The sequence below is a fragment of the Pristiophorus japonicus genome, chromosome 5, assembly GCF_044704955.1.
Source record: "Pristiophorus japonicus isolate sPriJap1 chromosome 5, sPriJap1.hap1, whole genome shotgun sequence".
NCBI classification, from domain to species: domain Eukaryota; kingdom Metazoa; phylum Chordata; class Chondrichthyes; family Pristiophoridae; genus Pristiophorus; species Pristiophorus japonicus.
The window spans coordinates 262,913,210-262,939,169 of NC_091981.1; the positions used below are offsets into that span (position 1 = coordinate 262,913,210).

General features: G+C 44.1%; 1 protein-coding gene across 1 annotated transcript in view; it reads left to right on the forward strand.

Annotated features, from left to right (window-relative positions):
* LOC139264688 (disco-interacting protein 2 homolog C) overlaps window positions 1-25,960 on the forward strand; it is a 622,729-nt gene that overhangs the window by 569,274 nt on the left and 27,495 nt on the right. Inside the window, exon 34 of the mRNA XM_070881594.1 lies at window positions 22,206-22,267. Within this exon, the coding sequence (XP_070737695.1) occupies window positions 22,206-22,267 (62 nt within the window). The remainder of the gene's footprint in view (window positions 1-22,205; window positions 22,268-25,960) is intronic.

Consider the following 25,960-nt stretch of genomic DNA (forward strand, 5'->3'; position numbering starts at 1 on the left):
ATCTAGTTATTCTTGCAGGTACGCTTTTGTTCACCTATTGATGCCCTTTACTGAAGGAGGCCGCAAAGCAAAGTCATTTTAACAGTATTTTAATTGAAGGGTTTGCTGCGATGCTTATCTTCAGTTCCTTCCAATGGCAGGGTATATTGTTCAGCAGTTTTCATATTTCGCGGTCAGTGGCGAACGAATGGCGCTCGCCGCTCGTTACATTTATACTTGCCCACAGACTTTCTGTCGGCTTTCGTACTGGAACTTGCGGGTATTAGAAATCAAAAACAGCACGGCGGCCTCTAGGGGTTCTGGGACCTGCGTGAACAGGGAAAGCAACTGCGCATCTCCTTAACCAATCGGATTGAAGAATCCTTACTGACGCACGCAGAATCTGAACCAGGAAGTGTAAGTTTGAATATTTAATTCAATGCCAATGTACAGAAAGTGAAATAAAAAAAGGGAAAGAAAGATGGGATTGAGAGAGAGAGACTGAAAGAAAAAGTAAGAAGAAAAGTTATTTAAATTTTGTAATGTTTTTAAATCTCCAACAATATGTCAGCTGTGGCTCAGTGAGTAGCACACTCACCTCTGAATCAGAAGGTTGTGGGTTCAGTTCCCACTCCAGGGACTTGAGCACATAAATCTAGGCTGACATTCCACTGCAGTGCTGAGGGAGTGCTGAACTGTCGGAGGTGCCGACTTTCAGATGAGACATTAAACCAAGGCCCCATCTGCCCTCTCAGGTGGACGTAAAAGATCTCATGGCTCTACTTTGAAGAAAAGCAGGGGAGTTATCCCCGGTGTCCTGGCCTATATTTATCCCTCAATCAACATAAAAACAGATTATCTGGTCATTATCACATTGCTGTTTGTGGGAGCTTGCGGTGCGCAAATTGGCCGCCGCGTTTCCCACATTACAACAGTGACTACACTCCAAAAGTACTTCATTAGCTGTACAGTGCTTTGAGACATCCGGTAGTCGTGAAAGGTGCTATATAAATGCAAGTCTTTTTTTTCTTAATAATTAAAATCTGAAGGAATGAGACTCCACATTTGTAAAAGTTAATTCTCAGTGTCAGAGAAGTTGTTTGGCAGTAATTAAGACTGATCATGCTGTTAAAAATTCACTTGTACATGAATGGACAAAGCCCTAACTTTTTGTGGCGCGTTTAGTGGATATATATCACATATTTGAATGCCGAGTCTCTTGACGAGATGCTGGTACAGCAAAGGTTCTGGATGAGCAGGGCAACTCAGACTGTAACATGTGTTTCACTGCGCATGTGCGGATGCTGGAAGTTGCTGTCCAATTTATTTCTTAATAATTAGCAGTGATATAGAGGAATGATTAATATGGTTATCTAACTTAAAGTGAGAATGTCCCGTGGATCAGTAGCAGCAAAGCCAAGCTTTGGTCATGTTTGGTTTTCAACGTAAGATGTGAAGACACAATTGCTTTCAAATATTGCTCTGAATTGACAAATTGAAAAAATAGAGTAAATTTAAGGCTGTTTAATTTTACGCTGAGGAAAGTAATTAAAATATGTATATTCTGTGCAAAAGCAACTTTGTTTAAACTTGATTGAACAATGCTCGGTGAAGTTGTCGTCTTAGCCTGAGTAATTGTTAAATCAATTGCAAAGACTCTAGGAATAATATTTGTATTTGACATTGTACTCACATAACCCATTGCCCTTGTTTTATAGCCAAGGCACTGAGATAAAGCTCTTCAGTGTAATTGAATCTATAGCCGAAGTGAGTGTGTTTACTCGTGTGCCTTTGTGCTGTTATAGAGAGTATCTGAAGATAACTAAACCACAAGATAAGTGCAGCATATCTTGTGCATTAGCAACTTAACCAGGAGGCCAGCTGATATCTTGCTTGAGTAATTAAGAGTAGCAGTGTTTATAATTTAGCTTCTTCAAAGTTTATAGGAAGGAGATAAATAATATTGGTCATTCACTTTCGTGCTAGATCACTACTTGGAATATGGATGGCAAACTCTAGGAGCCATAAGTTATGGTGAAACAAAACTCGATATTGCATGGAGAAAAACAGACAAAATTATATAGTCATGTCTTTCACTCTTTCCCCACCCTCCACAGATTCCTTTGTGGATAGTATTGCTTGCTAATGAGGGAGAACGGAATCAAAGGATATGTTGATGGGGTGGGAGGAGGCTTGTATGGAGCATAAATGCTGACCAGTTGGGCTGACCTGTTTCTGTGCTGTAAACATTATGTAATGTAGTACTACTTTGTATGTAATACTATGTCATTTTACAAAACTACAAGTTGTTATCCCTATCCTGCTCTTCCAGCATCACTGCAGCAGATCATAACTTATCTTGTCTTGATTCCTGCTTTAGTCTAATTCTCTCTTTCACTTTCTGAAACTCTTCCTATGCTACACTGGCAAATTTTCGTTTCTGGATGATGCCAATCAGTTTTTTAATAGTCTGCTTGTATGTGTTTCTACTCCTCTCCCTTTCCAATGTAGCTCCTTATCCTTTGATACCTGCTTTGACCTTTGACACGGCTGTTTATGTGCTGAGTATACATTCCTTACTGTGACATGCCCCCCAATTTTCTCCAGTCTATAACATGTGTATGGAGGTGGGGGGGAAGGAGATTTTGTTAGCTTTAATGATGTAAGTGAATGTCAATTCAAGAACAAAATATTCTTGTGCTTTACCTATTGAATCCACATATTTCTGTTGCCATGGCAAACATTGCCAGAGGGACATACAGAATATGTTGTTGTCAGTTCCACTTCATTAAGATAACCCAACATTTTGGTCTGGAAATGGTTGACACACTAGGGAACAACTAGATATCTGGATAGTAAACTCTAGCAATGGGATATAATAATGCAACGGTTTGGGTAGTTCAAGATTTTTGTTTAGCAGTGCAAAAAATTTTATTTTCCTTTTTATGCTTAATTTAGTCTCATTACATTGGAGGGAAGTATGTAATTTAAACAATATTACGATTCTTAGAATTGAGAATATTTTGAACTGAGTTAAGTGCAGAGGACATCAAGTAATGTGCCTTCAATTGTTATCTATTGCAGAGTCAACAGATATGAACTAACTGAGGAGCTAACTGTTTAGCTTAATTCTCTATAAAGATTGCAGTCGCCTTTATCAGAACATAAGAAATAGGAGCAGGAGTGGGCCATTTGGCCCCTCGAGCCTGCTCCGCCATTCAATAAGATCATGGCTGATCTGATCATGGACTCAGCTCCACTTCCCTGCCCGCTCCCCATAACCCTTCACTCCCTTATCGCTCAAAAATTTGTCTAATCTCCACCTTAATTATATTCAATGACCCAACCTCCACAGCTCTCTGGAGCAGAGAACTCCACAGATTTACAACCCTCTGAGAGAAGAAATTCCTCCTCATCTCAGTTTTAAATGGGCGACCCCTTATTCTGAAACTATACCTCCTAGTTCTCGATTTCCCCATGAGTTTCTTCATAAGTCATCCCCTTCATTTGAGGAATCACCCTTGCGAACCTTCTCTGAACAGCCTCCAATGCAAGTATATCCTTCCTTAAATAAGGAGACCAAAACTGTTCGCAGTATTCTAAGTATGGCCTGACCAATACCCTATACAGTTGTAGCAGGACTTCTCTGCTTTTATACTCCATCCCCTTTGCATTAAAGGCCATCATTCCATTTGTCTTCCTGATTACTTGCTGTACCTGCATACTAATGTTTTGTGTTTCATGCATAAGGACTCCCCGATCCCTCTGTATTGCAGCATTTTGTAATTTCTCTTCATTTAACTAATAATCTGCTTTTTTGTTTTCCTGCCAAAGTGGATAAGCTCACACTTTCCCACATTACACTCCATCTGCCAAATGTTTGTCCACTCACTTAGCCTGTCTATATCCCTTTGCAGATTTTTTGTGTCGTCCTCACAACTTGCTTTCCTACCCATCTTTGTATCATCAGCAAACTTGGCTACATTACACTCGGTTCCTTCATCCAAGTCATTAATATAGATTGTAAATAGTTGAGGCCACAGCACCAATCCCTTTGGCACCCCGCTAGTTACTCTTTGCCAACCGGAAAATGATCCATTTATTCCGACTCTGTTTTCTGTTACTTAGCCAATCTGCTATCCATGCTAATATATTACCCCCAACCCCGTGAGCATTTATCGTGTGCAGTAATCTTTTATGTGGCACCTTATTGAATGCTTTCTAGAAATTGAAATACACCACATCCACTGGTTCCCCCTTATCCACCCTGCTCGTTACATTCTCAAAGAATTCCGGCAAATTTGTCACATGATTTCCCTTTCATAAAACCATGCTGACTCTGCAAATGTCCTGCTACTGCTTCCTTAATAATGGACTCCAACATTTTCCCAATGACAGATGTTAGGCTAATTGGTCTATAATTTCCTGATTTCTGTCTGCCTCCTTTTTTAAATAGGGGAATTACATTTGCAGTTTTCCAATCCGTTGGGACCTCTCCAGAATCCAGGGAATTTTGATACATTACAACCAATGCATCCACTATCTCTGCAGCCTCTTTTAAGACCCTAGGATGTAAGCCATCGGGTCCAGGGGACTTGTCCACCTTTAGTCCCATTATTTTACTGCATACTTTTTGCTTCGTGATAGTGATTGTTTTAATTTCCTCCTTCTCTATAGCCCCTTAATTATCCACTATTGGGATGTTTTTAGTGTCTTCTACCGTGAAGACTGATACAAAATATTTGTTCAAAGTCACTGCCATTTCTCTGTTCCCCATTATTAATTCCCCAGTCTCATCCTCTAAGGGACCAACTTTTACTTTAGCTACTCTCTTCCTTTTTATGTACCTGTCGAAACTCTTACTATCTGTTTTTGTATTTCTTGCCAGTTTACTCTCATCACCTGTCTTCTCTCTTTTTTTGTCATCCTTTGCTGGTTTTTAAAAGTTTCCCAATCCTCTAGCCTCCCACTAATCTTGGCCACTTTGTATGCCATTATTTTCAATTTGATACCATGTTTTACTTCCTTAGTTAGCCACGGATGGTTCTCTCTCCCCTTAAAGTCTTTTCTTCTCACTGGAATATATTTTTGTTGAGAGTTTTAAAATATCTCCTTAAATGTCTGCCACTGCTTATCAACCGTCTTACACTTTAATCTATCCTTTCTTCAACAATTGAATAAATTTCCAATATATTCACATGCTTTAAATTACAGAGGTTCAGTAGTTCTATACTTTTCTCATTCTCATTCTCCCTAATAAAGTGCGACATTCCCACTGACACCTGGGAGTCCTTGGCCATAGACCGCACTAAGTAGAGGAAGTGCATTCGGGAGGGCGCTGAGCTCCTCGAGTATCGTCGCCGAGAGCATGCAGAAAACAAGCGCAGGCAGTGGAAGGAGCGTGTAGCAAACCAGGCTCCCTGCCCACCCTTTCCCCCAACGACTATCTGTCCCACCTGTGACAGAGACTGTGGTTCTCGTATTGGACTGTACAGCCACCTAAGAACTCATGCTAAGAGTGGAAGCAAGCCTTCCTCGATTCCGAGGGACTGCCTACGATGATAACTTTTCTCATTCTCTTTTATAATGCCATCCGCAATAACAACCATATTGCAGTTTCTTACCTAATCAACTGTGAACCATTGTAGCAAACACAGCATAAATCAGTAAACAGAAGCATTAGGAAGGACAGTCTAGTCATCTTCTTTACCAAAAAGTCGCACCTTAATGATGGTGGGACTATTTCAAAGAAGAGCCAGGGGCATACTCCGCCGTGTCCTGGCCAAGATTTATTTCTCAACCTACATCACTTAAAAAAACAGATTATCTGGTCATTGTCGTGTTGCTGTTTATGGGAACTTACTGTCCAAAAATAGACTGTGGAGTTTCCTACATTGCAACAGTGACTACACTTCAAAAGTACTTGATTGGCTGTGTTCTAACGCTGTGAAAGGTGCTGTATAAATACAAATTCTTCTCTTTAATGTACATTCAGCATTAGAAATGTATAAACAAATTAATATTGTAGATTATGTAGGATAGAAAATATGCATGTATTTTGAAAGTTGCAGGCATTTAGTACTCTGAGGTTTAATGAAGCCCCACTGAGATTTGGAATTCAAAAAATTGGTGGTGTCAACAATTTGACAAAACAACATGCACTTAGTGTTTTGTTAGTCGTTAGTTGTTTATAGTTCCCCCGCCCACACTCCATTTTTGTCCCATTTGCTATTCCAAGGCCTCTTTATTTATGAATAATGCAACAGCAATCCAGGATACTTCCTAACATTGGTTATAGAAAACTTTTACTTGCACTTGACCATATTAAGTTAAAATGACAATGGGAAGAGTGTGAATGTTAGGTTAAACAACTGCCTCCTTGCTCATATGCCATATATATATATATCATGAACTTGTAAGAGCAAAGCTTTGAGTGGTGCTGAGATATGTTGCTGTCTTTGAACGCACTTGTGTATGTTAAGCACAGACACATACCACTTCTTGCCTTTTTCCAATATCATTAAATGTGAAGATAAAGCGGTTCCAGGTGGACGACAGCCATTCTTCTCAGTGTAATTGGAAGGATTTGTTGTGTCATACTTCAGTGCGACAGCAGTTCCAAATGTCCTGCATATGGTCGTCGTCGTCATCATCATCATCATAGGCAGTCCCTCGGAATTGAGGAAGACTTGCTTCCACTCCTGAAGTGAGTTATTTGGTGCCTGAACAGTCCAATACGAGAGCCACAGACTCTGTCACAGGTGGGACAGATAGTTGTTGAGGGAAGGGGTGGGTGGGACTGGTTTGCTGCATGCTCTTTTCCGCTGTCTGCGCTTGATTTCTGCATGCTCGGCGTTGAGACTCGAGGTGCTTAGCGCCCTCTCGGATGCACTTCCTCCACTTAGGGCGGTCTTGGGCCAGAGACTCCCAGGTGTCAGTTGGGATGTTGCACTTTATCAGGGAGGCTTTGAGAGTGTCCTTGTAACGTTTCCGCTGCCCACCTTTGGCTCGTTTGCCGTGAAGGAGCTCCGACTAGAGCATTTGCTTTGGGAGTCTCGTGTCTGGCATGCGGACTATGTGGCCTGCCCAGCGGAGCTGATCGAGTGTGGTCAGTGCTTCAATGCTGGGGATGTTGGCCTGAATGAGGACGCTGATGTTGGTGCGCCTGTCCTCCCAGGGGATTTGTAAGATCTTGCGGAGATATCATATGGTGCCATGCTGCTGAATGACCATGCATATTAAACACTGAAAGGTTGCATGAGAGCTTTGGAGGGTAAGCAGTGCAGGAGTAATCAGGATTGAGGACATGCTTTGTGATGTTCACACTTGGGATAGGTACTTACTGAAGGAATCTGCCGTGTGACATTACCGTGGCACCTTTCCTTAGATCTGCACGCCATTGTTGCAGCCTGGTCCTCTCGCTACTGCAGAGAGCAATCATCATGACTGCTGTCTCCTATCAGGCCTGTTTGAACAGCTCTTCTCCTGGGAGGGTGTTCTTGACTGCTAACCAAAAGACAAATTGCATTTGCATAGCACCTTTAACATAGTAAAACGTCCTAGGGAAATCCATCTTTTTCGATGCATCATCATTATAGGCGGTCCCTCGTATCGAGGATGACTTGCTTCCACGCCAAAAAGGGATGAGTTTGCAGATGTTTCAATGAAGGACCAGATCCTGAACTACATGTTGAAGGGTGGAAGATGCCTCTGCTTGGACTTTTTTAACATGTGGTCGTCGTTGCACATGTTGACAGAGCTGGTTCTTGGTCCAGTGACAAGGATTAACCAAGATGACTGGAGACCAGCTCTGCTGCACGGACCTAGTGCGCACACATAGCGCAGTATGGGCTGGTCTGTGCGGCCCCTGGGCCCTCGCCTCTTCTGGGCCCCAAGCACATCGCTCTGCAATCTCTCGCCGCTCCTTCAACCCAACCTCATCGCTTCTGCTGTACCTGCCCACGCTCGAATCAGCGGCCTGGATTTGGGTGACGTCAACTCCAGTCGCCTGGAGTCAATGCATGCAAAATCATCTGAAAGGCATCTAATATGCTTTCAAAAACTGTCCATTAGTGCGAAACTTTAAACCATTCCCTTCAGTTCACATGAAATGGAAATTTATTCCAGATGATTTTTTAAAAAATTTGTTCTGGAATATGGGCGTTGCTGGCAAGGCTGGCATTTATTGCCCATCCCTAATTGCCCTTGAGAAAGTGGTGGTGAGCCGCCGCCTTGAACCGCTGCAGTCCGTGTGGTGAAGGTAGTCCCATGATTCGTTGATTTTAATTTCAAAATGCTGCTTTAATTTCTTTTGTCAATTTATTTGGATATCATCAGGGGAACCTTTAAGTATTTTACTGCACCATTGATTTTGCAACCTACTGAGGTTGCTTTTGAAGGAAATGCCGCCACCATTATCGAGCTTTACATTGCGAAAAGCAAATAAGCGAGTTCAAGTAAATGAAAGGTGTTGATCAGTTATCGCAGTGCAAAATGCCTTAGTTTACGGTGTTTTTGCAACCATGTGATTTGCCACATTCAGGCAGGTAAAACCTTCCTTGTTTGTGCATTCTTTATACCGCTAAATGGATTTTCCCCATCCGCTTATATCTGGGACAGCAATGGTCGATAGGATTAACATATTTTTGCATTTTTGAGTTCTCCCCTGCACTGCAGATTCAACCCAGTGAGTCACAGTGATGCTCAGTCCTCTGTCAATCATGTATTAATTTTCTAAAACCACATAATAACAGCACCCATTACATTCCATTTTTGTGTAAAAAATTGATTCCTGTTCCTTAGCAATATGTTTCTTTGCTCTTCCAATTCTGCATATTGCTTTTTATGAATAATGCGTAGAATTAGTCCTTTAAGAACTTGCAACAGCACAAGTAATCCCAGTGAGCACACCTTTTGCAATAGCCCAGTACATGGGACGGAGCTTGTCTGGAGTAGATAATGAACCCTAACCCCAGACATTTCACGGAACATCCATATGGAAACAGTCGGACGGATGGTTCACTGCACACGGTTCCCATCCTACAAGTGCAGGTACAATGCTGGAAAATAATTCTTAGAATTCCTTAGCATTTATATTTTGTGTAGGAGTTGAAGTAATACTCCTGACATAGACTTGCCTTGACATAAAATTATCCCTACAATCAGATCTTACTATTTTTAAGCGCTGCTCTTTTGAAATCTATTTTTGCTTTGCTTTATGTCCAGTTTCCTGATGCATCAGGACTCTTGCCTCATCAGTTAGTTGCTTCAGAGCAAGCAAAGATTCTTTGATGCAGATTGGTAGGCCAGATATGTGCAATGTGAAAATGAAAGTTTATCTGTACATGTAATATTTAAAATATGTAAGATTTGATTGTGGTGATAGCTTAACATTAACATATGGTAATTGTATCACAGATATTATCATGAATGAGAGAATAGTACTTCAGTATTCAGCTCGCTGCCTGTAGTGTTGGTAAAATTAGAATCATTTAAATTTTTAGATACATTTCAATGGAATTGTTCAGAATTACTGGTTGTAAACAGGCTGCGATGCATTATGTTCTGTTCCATCTATTTTAACACTAGCTGATTGATTTTTTTTTAAATAAGGGAATGAAGCTCAAGGTACTGAGCTTACATTGTTGTGAATTGTTGGAATTCAAATTGTAGCCAGAAAAGTTTGACTAATTCACTTCGGTGAGCACCTTGAGCAGCAAGTTAAGTGTAAAACAAATACAGGTTGAACCTCTCTTATCCGGAACCCTCGGGACCTGGCCTGTCCCAGATGAGGGATTTTTCCGGACGAGGGGTGGTCACGTTAAATTGGATGGTACAGGTACTGAGCAAGGGGATATCGGGGCTGGCTGGCTTGCGGCTGGGAATGCGTCAGAGAGATCGTGGGATGGGCGGTGGATCGCGGGGTCAGGCCAGCGATTGCGGGAGTCGGCAGCGAGGAAGGACTTCAATTTGTTCCTGTCGGAATTCTGCGCATGCGCCACCCGGTGGCCGGGAATGGTTCCGGCCGAGGGGTGGTTCCGGATAAGGGAGATTAAACCTGTAATTACAAATCAGCTATTTTCTATTTCAGAAGCATTGAAGTAAGGCTTCATTTTTCCATAGTTATTGGCACCACTCACCTTGAAAAATTGATCACTCCTTCCATTTCCTCAATACAATCCACCTTCGTCATGTACTGTATCCCACCTACGTGACGTCCTGGGGGAACTGACACATTAACTAACTGATTTCCTGGACACAGTGGCCCTGATACTAACTCGAGGCTGTGAAGAGAGGTGGGTGGGGCAGAGGATTTCCAGATGGGCAACCTGGAAGTTTGGATTTTCCGGACCTCCTGCTGAAATTAACAGTGGGACGTTTTTGAAACTTCTTCAGCAGATTTGCCACCCGACAACCAGCCTGATTGACAGCCTTGACTGCTTGTCGGGCGGGAAAGCAGCCCAGGAGCAGATGCCAGGAAATGAGAAGATCGCAGGGGACGGGGGAGTCGGAATTGGGCCTATACAGAGGAAAGCTTGTTGGACCTGGAGGAAACACTCCTGCTTCTCCAGGACCACAAGCAGTGATGTCAATGGACTTAGCTCATGAATCTGGGCTATTCCCACCTTTTTTTACCTGCCTGGTTTTCCGAGAGCAGGAAAACCTGGCCTCCATGGGTTACATTTTTTTTTAACCTGTTAAAATGGTGGCGCGCAAGCTCCTTTAAAAGTTTTTACTGACCAGCCTGCATCCCGAGAGCGGATTGGTCACCTGCCCCCAGACTCGCCTCCTTTAAAATCGGAATGGGCGAATTGGGGGCGGGTCTCGGATTCAAAAAAATGTACTTCCCACCTGCCCCCAACCCAAGGTTAAAATTATCCCAATAAGTCAGAGAATATGGTCACACTCTTATCTGGTCTCATTTCTTCATGTTGCTGTTTCTTTCTATCTCTTCTCTTCGCTCTTTCTTTTCTATGCTGATTCTCTCTCTACTGATTCCCTGTGCCTTTTTTTCCTTTCTTTGTGGATGGGAGAGAACGGAGTCACAGACATCTTCAGACCCCATTCGGGGTGATGATTGTGGGGGAAAATAGCGTTTTTTTTCCCATCTGTTCACCAATCACTCCTGTTTCACTTTCCACCCCTCCCTTCCCTAACCCCCTCATTCCCATCACACCCCCTACCCCTTCACCTTCCCACCCCCTGTCCTATAGCAAGCACCCCTACTCCTATCACTAGCCCTACCTTTCTCCTTGGAGCAAAGTACTCTGCGCCTTTGCTCTGCTGTCACTTCACCTCGAGCCCTCCATGAACCCTTCCCCTTTCGCACTCACCCCAACTCGGGATAGGTGCAGTGGGCCCATCACTCTCCAACAATTTCCCTCCCCCTCTACCTCTGAGATATTGCTTGCTTTGAAAATTAGTTTTTTTTTAAGAAATGAAATTAGAATGAAGAAAGCAACTTCCTGTCTGCCTCCTTACTTTCTCGCCCTCATCTCCTCTGTGTTCGAGATTAGAATTTCTGCATATAATTAGTATTGACCTTTACTGTCCAAAAAAAAAACACGGGCAAAGTAATTAGTTCGCTTCAAAATTCAACTGCTGTTTCTGCTTGAAAATTAGAGTAACATTAAATGAAGAAAGACTCTCTCTCAGCCTCTCTCTTTAAAAAAAAATAATTACTCTTCCGCAGGAGTAACAGGTACTGCAGGCGCTTACAATAAAAATCCAATGAAACACATTCCCCACATACTGAGTTTAATATGCAATAGATATTTAATGGTCATGAAGCAGAATTCTAGAACATCCAAATATTGCCAATATTCAGCCATCGCTTGAATCATAATGTCCCATACTTACAGCAATGAGCTGTAACTGAATTAATCAATACAGCGTTAATTGATTTTGCTGGGAGTTTGTTGAACGTATTTTGCACTCTGGAGAGTGGAAGAGAATTCTTCTAATCGCCTGTTTTCCTTGAAGCTTGTTAATTTTGAACCGTATCCTTTCGTCCTATGCTCATAATCCAAATAATATAGCCCACTTAGACCAATACTTGTCAGTAGTTTAAGAATATTCATCATATCCTGCCCTCTGCCGCCTTTTCTGAAATGAGAACAATTTCATGCTCTTATCATAACTTAGAGCCCTAACTATCAGAGTTCTTTCCACCATTCTGTGAATTTTTTCCCATCTCATCAATGTACTTTTGAAGATAAAGCTGCTCACAGCTATGCTCAATGTTATAATCAACTCGTCTTTGGTGACTGATGCTAGTTCCCAGTTCTAAAATTTGTGTCCAATGTCACAGATCCTTTATCGTGACCAATACACTCAACATGTTCATAGAATCATAGAAATATTACGACACAGAAGGAGGCCATTCGGCCCATCGTGTCCGTGCCGGTCGTATTGTCCTTTAAAGCTGCATGACTTTCAGAATTGGGAAGCCTGCTTCAAATTCCACGTAGCCATCTTATTTAAAAACCTATCCTGATGGTTTATTCCTTTAAAGCACAGGAGTGAGTCTCGGACCTTTTAGGTTCTCCTTCTGCGAAGGAAAATAACCCCAGTACCAGGTGAGGCAGGGCGTTGAGCAGAGGGCATTGTCGCAACTATCCTTTGACTACTCACAAAGCTCGTGAAAAGGTGCCACAGTCCTCCAGCACCAGTTGCAAATCTCTTCTTGGCAATTTTGTAGTTGGGCTGATGACACACTCCTGCCCAGGAAGGATAATGCCTGCAAAGTGAGCAAAATATGAATTAAAGAGATGAAACGTTGTGGGACTGAGTTAAATGTGTGGGAGGTTTGGTAATTTTCTATGTGCACCGGTTATTTTTAAGTTTTAAATATATATATTATCTCCTTGCATTCACTAACGCTGTCTAGTTACCCTGGGGTGATGCACATAACCTGTTCTATCCACCCTGCTGATTACTGCTTTGCTAATCACCATCATAACAGGAGTAAATTGTTGGGTTCATATCCTTAAATTATTGAAATGAAAGATGAAACATCCTTTCCACTGACCCAAATCAGGATGTCATGGAATAAGTGACATGAGATGACTGACCTTTTTTCATGTCTTATGTTCTTATTAATCTTTTCTTGGGTTTGTTAGAATATTGTCATGAAGTTCCCATAAAGATGGTAAAATACAACACGGGAAACAAAGAAAGTAATTGTTTATAGATTGAGAGCATCAACTTTTTCTTAATCATAGAATCATTGAAATTTACAGCACGGAAGGAGGCCATTTCGGCCGACCAGGAGCTATCCAACCTAATCCCACTTTCCAGCTCTTGGATCATGTATCCACTGCTACTAATTGTTAAAGTTGGACTAAAGCTACTACAGTTGAAAGTATTGAAGATCAGCAAGAAGGTTCATTACAAACTTACCCCGGTGACCTTTGACTTGAATTGTTAAAGCTGGGTATTTGAGGAACTCGAGTGGTTTGAAAACTCTCCAATTTAACAGAAGCTGCTCCTTTAAGGCATTTATGAAAATGTTGAAGAAATGTTATGTCGTGGCACACCATTAGGGAACAACAGAATGCTGTGTCACAATATGGTAGGAGGTGGCTTCGGACTCGCGATTTCCCCCACAGTCAGTTGGTGATGTCAACTGTGCCATCATGAGGAGTACTCAGTTGAGGTCAGGTGCTTCCCCATTGGAAGCCAAGGGAAATCTGAGGAGAGAGAGAGAGAGAGCACGTCACCTGTGCTACTCCTACCCAGGTACCAGTTACTGGCAAAGCTTGGGAGCCAGGTACCCCACCTACATCTTGACACAAGGAACCCCGTAAAATAGGGACGAAGACAAAGAAGGATATTCGTGCATTGGAGGCAGTTCAGAGAAGGTTCACTCGGTTGATTCCGGAGATGAGGGGGTTCACTTATGAAGATAGGTTGCGTCGGTTGAGCCTATACACATTGGTGTTCAGAAAAATGAGAGGTGATCTTATCGAAACATATAAGGTAATGAGGGGGCTCGACAAGGTGGATGCAGAGAGGATGTTTCCACTCATAGGGGAAACTAAAACTAGGGGACATAGTCTCAGAATAAGGGACCACCCATTTAAAACTGATTTGAGGAGGAATTTCTTCTGAGGGTTGTAAATCTATGGAATTCTCTGCCCCAGAGAGCTGTGGAGGCTGGGTCATTGAATATATTTAAGGCGGAGATGGACAGATGAGCAATAAGGGAGTAAAGAGTTATGGAGAGCGGGCAGGGAAGTGGAGCCGAGTCCATGATCAGATCAGCCATGATCTTATTAAATGGCGGAGCAGGCTCGAGGGGCCAAATGGCCTACTCCTGTTCCTATTTCTTATGTTCTTATATTTTTTGTGGTTTGATTTTTAAAATCTGTTTTTTTTAAAGAATAGGGGGACACTAACTGGAGACACGACATCTTTCACCCAGGGGAGGGGCGCTACCACCTCCCGGGAAATTTTTCGGGAGTTTGTGGAAGCGCTGCAGGCTGCTGTACAACCGGCGATGACATAATCGCCGTGCGCGGCAACTCCTCGCCGACTCCTTAATGCCCCACGGGGAAAATTGCCCCTCGAGTCGTGAAGCTAACTGACATCCGCTCTCCGGATGGTGCATAAAGGGGAGGGCACCAGCGCCCTGGGCCACTATCTTTTTTTGTCGGTGGACTCTCTGGTCGGCTCAACGATGGCGGCCCCAGCGAGGTCCGGCTGCCACCTTACAGCTCAGCACTCCGTCTTGGGTTCCGGGCTGGTGGCCCACTGGAGGCCATTAGAAGTCTTGCAGATTGTGCAGCGGCCCTTCCCTTTAATTGAAGGAGAGGGGCGTTGAAGCATGTCAGCGCTATACAGAGCGTCCGTGTAGCACTTCCTCCAGCGCCCCAGTAGCACCCCGGTTATCTCCCCCAAAGGAAGCGGAGCGAGGGAAATAGCACTCCGCTTCCTTTGAGGGATGGTAAGAGCAATTCCGCAGTGGGGGGCAGGACTTCTGCACCGGGCGCTAAAAGTCCCGGCCCCAGAAGATTACAGCCCCCAATCAGGGCGCAGGGCAATTTTGCCCCCCAGATCTTTGTAGATCCAACAAAGAATGTTGCATTGTGTCTCAACTTTTGAATTGAAAATTTCAAGAGAGATTTTGTTCAGAATTATAACCAACAACTTCATCTTTAATATCCTGCATCAGTGTGTTTTAAGGTTAACTGTCTCCTTAAATCGTTCTTTGAACAACTTAGTAAAATGTGTTAACGTGTCATTTTTACGATGTCATTGTTTAAATAAGTGTGTAATGTTAAAATTGTAGTTAACCTTGTGGAGGTTTGTGTATTTTGACATTGTTTTTTTCCACCCTCTTTTACCCCTTGCTTAATACATTTGTTTCCATAATTCCCACCCCCATCTATTTTTGTCTGGTTGTGTTTACCTTCCTCTTCTCCTCGCCCTGCAATTCCTGCTGCTATAGCCTCACAGGCTGGGGAAGCTAGCCAAGCAGGTAGGGGATTTTCATGTTCCCTATTTACCCACCAATCAGCTTCCAACAGCAGGTCAGACTAGAACTGAGTCTGGAGATCTGGGACGTTAGGTCTGTGTTAATTAAAGCGCTTCCTATCTCTCCCGTTCATTGTACACCAACAGTGTCAGGATTTCATTAATCAGTGAGTTTTAAAGACGCTGCTTGATTTTGAATCTTTCATTTTAATATATTTCATTCTGCACAGAAATTGAACCATGGTATGTCCGTTTGTAGTTTATTTTGGGGATGTCCAACTTTTTGTGTTCACGTGGTTTTCGTCCTGTTCATTTTCTTATTTCTGACGTCGTGTCACAAATCCAGACAACAATGGAGGAAAAGTTAACTGAATGATCTCCCTGCTCCGCACTAGTCTGTTACGCTGCTGAATTATTCACAAAGGTTAAACAAAAAAAAACACTTAACCTCTGAATAGGATGGTAAATTCCGTGTTTTGTATTTCTGAGTCTTTTCTGACAGACTGGGACTAACCTGCACGTCCGAGTCTATATTGGTGTTTTATGGCAGGATGATGCAATGATAAAATATTGTCCGACTTTGGGGTAAAAGGAGTTTGGAAGCAAAGGAATGTGGAGCTTGACAACAGGAAAGTTCAACTGTGGGTGGAATTTGATCTCAATTATCAGTGGATAGCATGATGTCACCATAATCTGCCAAATATCAAACAAAGACAAGTATTCATGTGAAGAAATCCATCGGGAGGGAATTTCATGTGAACCGAAATGTGACATTTATTTATATGGGTTTTTATTTTTGGTGATTTTTTTTTCCACTCCACTTAGTTGCTATGTTTTTGCCACGTGTTTCTTGCTCTTCCGAGCTAACAGGAGCGGTAGGTGATCACAGAAATTTACAGCACGGAAGGAGGCCATTTCGGCCCATCATGTCTGCGCTGGTCGACCAAGAGCTATCCAGCCTAATCCTACTTTTCACCTCTCAGTCCTCAGCCCTGTAGGTTACGGCACTTTAAGTGCACATCCAAGTATTTTTTTAAATGTAATGAGGGTTTCTGTCTCTACCACCCCTTCAGGCAGTGAATTCCAGATCCCCACCTTCCTCTGGGTGAAGAAATTTCCCCTCATATCTCCTCTAAACCTCTCACCAATCACCTTAAATCAATGCTCCCGGATTGTTGATCCCTCTGCCAAGGGAAACACGTCCTCCTTATCCACTCTATCCAGGCCCCTCATAATTTTATACACCTCAATCAGGTCTCCCCTCAACCTCCTCTGTTCCGAACAAAACAGACCCAGCATCTCCAGTCTTTCCTCATAGCCAAAATTCTCCAGTCCAGGCAACATTCTTGTAAATCTCCTCTGCACCCTTTCCAGTGCAATCACATCTTTCCTGTAATGTGGTGACCACAACTGCACACAGTACTCCAGCTGCAGCCTAACCAGTCTTTTATACAGTTCAACATAACCTCCTTGCTCTTGTATTCCATGCCTCAACTAATAAAGGTAAGTATTCCATATGTCTTCTTAACCACCTTATCCACCTGGCCTGCTACCTTCAGGGATCTGTGGACCTGTACTCCAAGGTCCCTTTGTTCCTCTACACTTTTTAATGTAGTACCATTTAATGTGTATTCCCTTGCCTTGTTAGATCTCTCCAAATGCATTACCTCACACTTATCCGGATTGAATTCCATTTCCCACTGTTCTGCCCAGTACATTGATATCTTCCTGCAGTCCACAGCTTTCTTCTTCATTATCAACTACACAGCCTATTTTAGTTTCATCTGAAAACTTCGTGATCATACCCCCAACATTCAAGCCAAGTTATTAATAATTACCACAAAAAGCAAGGAACCCATTACCCTTTGCTTCCTGCCTCCTGAGCCAATTTTGGATCCAACTTGCCGCTTTGCTAAAATCCATATACACTACATCATACGTACTGCCCTCATCGACCCTCCTGGTTACCCCCTCGAAAAATTCAATCAAGATAGTCAGACACGACCTTCCCTTAACAAATCTATGCTGACTGTCATTGATTAATCCATGTCTTTCCAAATGAAGATTTATCCTGTCCCTCAGGATTTTTTCCAATAATTTTTCCACCACTGAGGTTAGGCTGACTGACCTATAATTACCCGGTCTATCCCTTTCTCCCTTTTTAAACAAAGGTACAACATTAGCAGTCCTCCAGTCCTCTGGCACTGCACCTGTAGCCAGATGTGCCCCTTCCACCCGCCTCTCTTAATTCCCCCAAACCAAGTCCAGAACCGCCCCATCCTTTGTTGGGCTTATTACGTACTGGCGAAAGAAGTTCTCCTGAATGCATTTTAGGAATTTCGCACTCTCTGTACCATTCACACTGCTTTTTCCCAGTTAATATTTGGGTAGTTGAAATCTCCCACTATTACAGCTCTATAGTTTTTGCACTTAGCAGCAATTTGCCCACATATTTGTTCCTCCATCTCCCTCTGACTGTTTGAGGTCTATAGTACATTCCCAGTAGTGTGATCGCCCCTTTTTTGTTCTTCAATTCAACCCATATGGCCTCGTTTGATGACCCCCTAACATATCATCCCTTCTCATGGCTGTAATTGTTTCTTTAATTAACACCGCGACCCCCCCCCCTTTTTTTTTATCTCCCTCTCTCTCCCGTAAGAGTAGTTAGAGCGCCTCTCAGTGGCTCTCAAGGGACGGACGTGTGTTGAGGTGCAACTGAATGTGTAACCTCCAGCTATTCAGTTAGTTGTTCATCACACTTCTAGGTGCAACCGAAGCATGGGCAGCAATTGCTATTAAGCAAAAGACTGAATGTGAATGTCCATCAAGACCGGGATTTGAACCATAATCTCAAATCCATGGTGCAGCACACTGTGGGTTTTGGTACTGCTCTGACTCTATTGGCTGATTTCCATTTTTTTTGTGGGAAGGATATTAATGCAGGGAATTGGAACACTTTTTTTTTCTGCATACATTGAGTCTGCATCAGTCTTGGTCAGTTGTACTGGCAGAGTGAAGCTACATCTACCAGACAAACCACCTTAGCCATAAAGTCAGAAGAAATTAGGGTGAATTATCCCACTTTCTACACCAGTTTTCCTTGTAAATATTTTGAATGAAATTGCCAATTAGTGCTGAAATAGGGGCAGTATTTGCTGCCTATTACAACTCTTGAAACTGGATATTAAGGGAATCAAGGTATATGGGAATAGTGGAGTTGAGGTAGAAGATCAGCCATGATCTCATTAAATGGCGGAGCAGGCTCAAGGGGCCGAATGGCCTACTCCTGCTCCTAATTCTTATGTTCTTATGTTTGCGATCTTTTCACATACAACCCCTGAGCCATGTAGTAAACAGAGAGATTTTAATTCTGCCAGATTTCGAGACATAAAAGTGTGCTAAACCCTGCTTGGTCCCACCGACCATCCTTAATATGTCCAGTGACAACGTATTTATTTTAACTAGCCCATTTAAAAAAATATATATAAATTGTAGAACTTTTGAAATGTGCACCCTGCAGAAATATGGCACAGCAGTATGATTCAAACGTTATCGCGCATCCGGAGAGAGTAGAGTGTCTGCTCGTTTGTACGCTATAAATTCTGGATTTGAATGCAACTCCTAGTCCATGATTAAAGTTGCAAATAACCATTTGGGGAGGTCATAACTGTATGGAAGCAGCCATTGAGAGGGAGGTTTGTGACTTTAATACCATTGTCACACTGCACTTCTGGCAGTAGTTTTGCATCACTTGATCTCATAACTTTGAGTTACGCTGCACCAAGTGGTACATACACTGCACTTGAACAGAAAATCAAACCGGACTTGTGCTTCCGCTGCCTGCTCACGTCATCGCTGAGGGGCTGAAGGCAGAGCTTGGTGTGGGTGACTTTAGATGCTTTTTATCAAAGTGTTGCAGCCTGATTGTCAGTGAAATTGCTGATGATACGAAAGGGTTGAGGGAATTTTCAGCCCTTTTGAAACCAAAATTGAATGAGGGTACCACAGGCCACCTGTGAGGGTAAGAAAAGGCTGGGGTATCAACCCAACTGGTCACAATTCAGAGAAACACTTTCGCATTGTTGGGGTGCAGTAAGCCTCAAAGAGCTTTATTTGGGAGGAGGAAATTACAACTGATGCACAGGAGAAAGTTACAGTGGACTCCACCGTGCCTTCAGATTTTACCCTGACCTTCCTTAAATTGTTCCTAATTAAGCGATGAGCAGAAACAAACATTTTAAAATCTCCTGGAATGTTGGAACTTTTGTTTCTTACAATGTCTGTGTGCCTGGAAGTAGCAGTGTTTGAACTAAAAATAGAGAACTTATCAATAAAAGTTATAGGGCTAAAAATTCAGTAACACTCGCGAGGCGTGAGACTTTGCACCAGGCCCAAAAGTCTCTCGCTCTCCGCCTCTTTCTCGCTCTCCCTTGCTCTCGCTCTCCCTTGCTCTCGCCCTCGCTCGCTCTCGCCCTCCCTTGCTCTCGCCCTCCCTTGCTCTCGCCCTCCCTTGCTCTCGCCCTCCCTTGCTCTCGCCCTCCCTTGCTCTCGCCCTCCCTTGCTCTCGCCCTCCCTTGCTCTCGCCCTCCCTTGCTCTCGCCCTCCCTTGCTCTCGCCCTCCCTTGCTCTCGCCCTCCCTTGCTCTCGCCCTCCCTTGCTCTCGCCCTCCCTTGCTCTCGCCCTCCCTTGCTCTCGCCCTCCCTTGCTCTCGCCCTCCCTTGCTCTCGCCCTCCCTTGCTCTCGCCCTCCCTTGCTCTCGCCCTCCCTTGCTCTCGCCCTCCCTTGCTCTCGCCCTCCCTTGCTCTCGCCCTCCCTTGCTCTCGCCCTCCCTTGCTCTCGCCCTCCCTTGCTCTCGCCCTCCCTTGCTCTCGCCCTCCCTTGCTCTCGCCCTCCCTTGCTCTCGCCCTCCCTTGCTCTCGCCCTCCCTTGCTCTCGCCCTCCCTTGCTCTCGCCCTCCCTTGCTCTCGCCCTCTCTCCCTCTCCTCTCCCTCTCTCCCTTTCGCTTTCTCTCTCTAGAAATTGGGGTTACCACCCCAAAAGGAAGTGGTGTGCTAAATCAAGTGCTCCTCTTCCTTTCTGGGGCGGCAGCGGGGCGCACGGCCTATCAGCACTTAGCGCTTCTGCGTAGGAGGGACTCTCGCCCTGAATTAAAGGGAAGGGCCCAAGCTGCGTACGCTGCAGGAAAAAAGGTTCCTACCTGGACCACTGGGAAATGGGGGTGCCACGCCCTGACCGATCGTGGCATGAACCCCGCGCCCACGGTGCGCATAAGAAAACCGGCCTTTTTTTTTTTCCCAACAGCAGCCCACCTCCCCTTTAATTTTCACCCTGCTAGCAGCCATTGGCGCAATACGCGTCCCCCGACCTGTCGCTGCCATCACCTGGCGCAGCTTCAGGTGGCCAATTTAGCGTGTGGGGCACTAACGGGGTTGTGCACACGGTAATGATGTCAGCATTGCCAGCACAGCAGAAGGAGCTGCTACGTGTTACCTGCTGAATTTAGTGGAAGTCGGTACTGGGGCTGCGTCCGGTCGCAAAACCGTTCGCACAACATTAGCGCCCCCATGTGGCACTTAACGGGAGACACAAATGACCCAAATTTCTCCCCCCGAGTACTGATTGTGGAAACTGCCCCCAAAAATTGAACAGTTGTTTTTGCACAAGGCTTATATAGACTCATTGCACTCACACTTGCGCACTTACACATTCTTTCACTTGCACACACACTCGCACGTACGCACAAATGTATATAAACGGCTTGACAGAACACAAGTCTGTTGCTCAGTTGATATTTGACCATTTTGATCACTTAGTTTGTTAGTTTTCCGAATGAACTAGCTGGTTTGGAGCATAAGTTTATTATAACCCTTGCATAATTTGTATAGTATTATTACGGTATACATTAAGTAGTTTATTGAAGGGTATTCCTTGCATGTGATTGGTCTTCAGCACCATCCTGTAATTAAACCGAATAAAGTGGGTTTTAAAACCTTAGAAAACAACTGGAATTGACAAAAAAAAACTCAAAAGCACATCGAACCACACTGGCACATTTTAATAACACTTTTTTTTTAACTTTGGCAAAAAAGGGTTAATTTAGTGGCGAACATAGGCATTCTGTTGGTAGACAGATTGCTAAAGACCCCATTGTAACAGTAACTTACTCCTACCCTAAAATAGGCCTTAGGGTGGCGTAAAGAGTTAGGAATATTTATCCTTTGTCATACCCTAACACTGTTTCGATGCTGTTATAAATTGAGTTATAAAGTCCTGCTTTTCATTCCTGCTCTTGCATGTTAAGCAAGTGGATCACGCTGTCGTACTGGTCTTGGCTTTGACAAAAATGCTATCTATTTGTCCAACTGTGTTAAAGTGCTTATTACATAATTTTCTTGCATGGATTTGGTTAATTGCTTTTGTTAGAGTGCAGTTTTGGCTCTGTTTGCATAGTTTGTGCTATCATTTTTGCAGAAAATTAAAAACAAATGAAAACCTTTGTGTAATGATAAGTGCCAACAGTAAATTGACAACACATTGCATTTTAACAGAGGATGCTTTAAAATATTAAATGTGCATTGAAATCTTGTAAGAGCAAATCATTAGAAGTTATGCAGTTGCTCTCATTTTAATTGAATTAATAGAGAATCTTCATGGGCTAACATTACAGTGTAATTTGAGAGACCGGCTTAATTCTGATATAAGCCTTTTCAATGCTGATTTTCCTAACCACTTCATGCTGTTGATTGCAGGGGACATCAGGACCTGATCCCACGACTGTATACGTGGATATGAGAGCACTAAGGCATGACAGGTAATTGAAGCAGTCGCAACTATACTCTTTTTTTTCAAACTTTGATGGGGCGGTAAAGTTTTCACCACTGGTATACATACCACAACGAAAGTAATCAACAGGTTTGAAAGCTCATGCTCCATGTGTATTTAGGTATGGCTGCCAGAGCAAACTGATTTAGACATGATAGGGCAGCTGAGTGTTATGTTGACACCATAATGGTATTTGCCACTCGAGTGTAACCATGCAAAATGAGTTAATTTGAGGTGGAAGATTTACCACTTTCCACCCTTTCTTGTACATCTTGTAGAGGAATTTAAAGAAGTAAAACAAGAGTCGCATTAACATTTCCAGATAGCCAGAATGCTATAACGTTGCCACTCTTGTTTAAGTGTCATTTTTATTTTTATATTTGTTCTCTGGATGTCGAGAAGTTGGCAAGACTACATTTATTGCCCATCCCTCGCTGCCCATCACTTGTTAATAGTCTGATTATCCACCAGTATCTTGTTTTTTTTAAATTCATTCACCAGATGTGGGCATCGCTGACTAGGCTGGCATTTATTGCCCATCCCTAATTGCTCTCGAGAAGATGCTGTTGAGCCACCTTCTGAACCACTGAAGTCCTTGTGAAGATACTCCCACAGTGCTGACTTTGACATAATGGTTCTTTACAACTGAGTGGCTTTGCTCGGCCATTTCAGAGGGCAATTAAGATTCAACCACATTGCTGTGGGTCTGGAATCACATATAGGCCATACCGGGTAAGGGTAGAAACATAGAAAATAGATGCAGGAGTAGGCCATCCGGCCCTTCGAGCCTGCACCACCATTCGATAAGACCATAGTTGATCATTCCCTCGGTACTCCTTTCCTGCTTTCTCTCCATACCCCTTGATCCCCTTAGCCGTAAGGGCCATATCTAACTCCCTCTTGAATATATCCAATGAACTGGTATCAACAACTCTCTGCGGCAGGGAATTCCACAGGTTAACAACTCTCTGAGTGAAGAAGTTTCTCCTCAGTCCTAAATGACCTACCCCTTATCCTAAGACTGTGTCCCCTCGTTCTGGACTTCCCCAACATCGGGAACAATCAACCCGCATCTAACCCTTAGATACACTTAATTTGGCGACAACAATGTTAACAGGTTACTTACTGAAATAAAAAAGAAAAAGCTACTCACCAATCACCAGCCAATCACTTACCCCTTTGGCTGTGACGTCACCGTTTGATTTCTTTCTACTTTTTTGCTTTTTCTCCCGGCTGGAGCTGTACAAGTTGGGCCTTTATAGGCCTTTCCACCCACCCCGGACTCGCGCTGCTCGAACTGCCGCTCCTCCTCCGACATTCGGGCCTTTATAGGCCTCACCACACACACCGGACTCGCGCTGCTCGAACTGCCCCTCCTCCTCCGACATTCGGGCCTTTATAGGTCTCACCACACACCCCGGACTCGCGCTGCTCGAACTGCCCCTCCTCCTCCGACATTGGGCCTTTATAGGCCTCACCACGCACACCGGACTCGCGCTGCTCGAACTGCCCCTCCTCCTCCGACATTGGGCCTTTATAGGCCTTTCCGCCCACCCCGGACTCGCGCTGCTCGAACTGCCGCTCCTCCTCCGACATTGGGCCTTTATAGGCCTCACCACCCACCCCGGACTCGCGCTGCTCGAACTGCCGCTCCTCCTCCGACGTTGGGCCTTTATAGGCCTCACCACGCACCCCGGACTCACGCTGCTCGAACTCATGGCAGGAGAACTCAGTCACATGATATGCTCCTCCTGTACCATGTGGGAACTCGGGGACACTTCCGGTGTCCCTGACGACTACGTGTGCGGGAAGTGTATCCGCCTCCAGCTCCTGACGGACCACGTTGCGGAATTGGAGCTGAGGGTGGATTCACTTTGGAGCATCCACGATGTTGAGAATGACGTGAGTAGCACGTGTAGTTAGTTGGTCTTACCGCAGGTGAAGGGTCCACAGCCAGCTAGGTAATGGAAGACCAGCAGGAAGAGCAGTGCAAGGAAGGTAGTGCAGGGGTCTCCTGCGGTCATCCCCCTGCAAAACAGATACACCGCTTTGAGTACTGTTGAGGGGGATGACGCATCAGGGGAGGGCAGCAGCAGCCAAGTTCATGGCACCATGGCTGGCTCTGCTGCACAGGAGGGCAGGAAAAAGAGTGGGAGAGCGATAGTGACAGGGGATTCAATTGTAAGGGGAATAGATAGGCGTTTATGCGGCCGCAACCGAGACTCCAGGATGGTATGTTGCCTCCCTAGTGCAAGGGTCAAGGATGTCTCGGAGCGGGTGCAGGATATTCTGAAAAGGGAGGGAGAACAGCCAGTTGTTGTCGTGCACATTCGTACCAACGACAGAGGTAAAAAAAAGGGATGAGGTCCTACTAGACGAATTTAAGGAGCATGGAGCTAAATTTAAAAAGTAGGACCTCAAAAGTAGTAATCTCGGGATTGCTACCAGTGCCACGTGCTATTCAGAGTAGGAATCGCAGGATAGCGCAGATGAATACGTGGCTTGAGCAGTGGTGCAGCAGGGAGGGATTCAAATTCCTGGGGCTTTGGAACCGGTTCTGGGAGAGGTGGGACCAGTACAAACCGGACTGTCTGCACCTAGGCAGGACCGGAACCAATGTCCTAGGAGGAATGTTTGCTAGTGCTGTTGGGGAGGAGTTAAACTAATATGGCAGGGGGATGGGAACCAATGCAGGGAGACAGAGTGAAACAAAATGGAGACAGAAGCAAAAGACAGAAAGGAGATGAGTAAAAGTGGAGGGCAGAGAAACTCGAGGCAAAAAACAAAAAAGGCCACAGTACAGCAAAATTCTAAAGGGTCAAAGTGTAATAAAAAGGCAAGCCTGAAAGCTCGGTGCCTCAATGCGAGGAGTATTCGGAATCCAGGAGAGGGCTCTGAGCTAGTTAGAGTGGATGAGAGCGCAGATGAACAGGACCCCAAGAAAGAATGCAAAATGCAGGAGGCAACAGAGCAGAGTAGCACTGAGGTAAGTGTAAACCACAAGGTGATAGGAAGGGACAATATGTATGAATATAAAGGGGCTGCAGGAGGGGTCAAAAATAAAAATCATGGTTTAAAAACTGGTATTAAAACACTCTACCTAAACGCACGCAGCATTCGAAATAAAGTAAATGAGTTGACGGCACAAATCATTACAAATGGGTATGATTTGGTGGCCATTACAAAAACGTGGTTGCAGGGTGGCCAAGACTGGGAATTAAACATACAGGGCTATCTGGCAATTCGGAAGGATAGACAAGAAGGGAAAGGAGGTGGGGTAGCTCTGTTGTTAAAGGATGATATCAGGGCAGTTGTGAGGGATGATATTGGCTCTAATGAACAAAATGTTGAATCATTGTGGATGGAGATTAGAGATAGTAAGGGGAAAAAGTCACTGGTGGGCGTAGTTTATAGGCCCCCAAATAATAACTTCACGGTGGGGTGGACAATAATCAAGGTAATAATGGAGGCACGTGAAAAAGGAACGGCAGTAATCATGGGAGATTTTAACCTACATATCGATTGGTCAAATCAAATTGCACGGGGGTAGCCTTGAGGAGGAATTCATAGAATGCATACGGGATTGTTTCTTAGAACAGTATGTTACAGAACCTACAAGGGAGCAAGCTATCTTAGATCTGGTCCTGTGTAATGAGACAGGAATAATAAATGATCTCCTAGT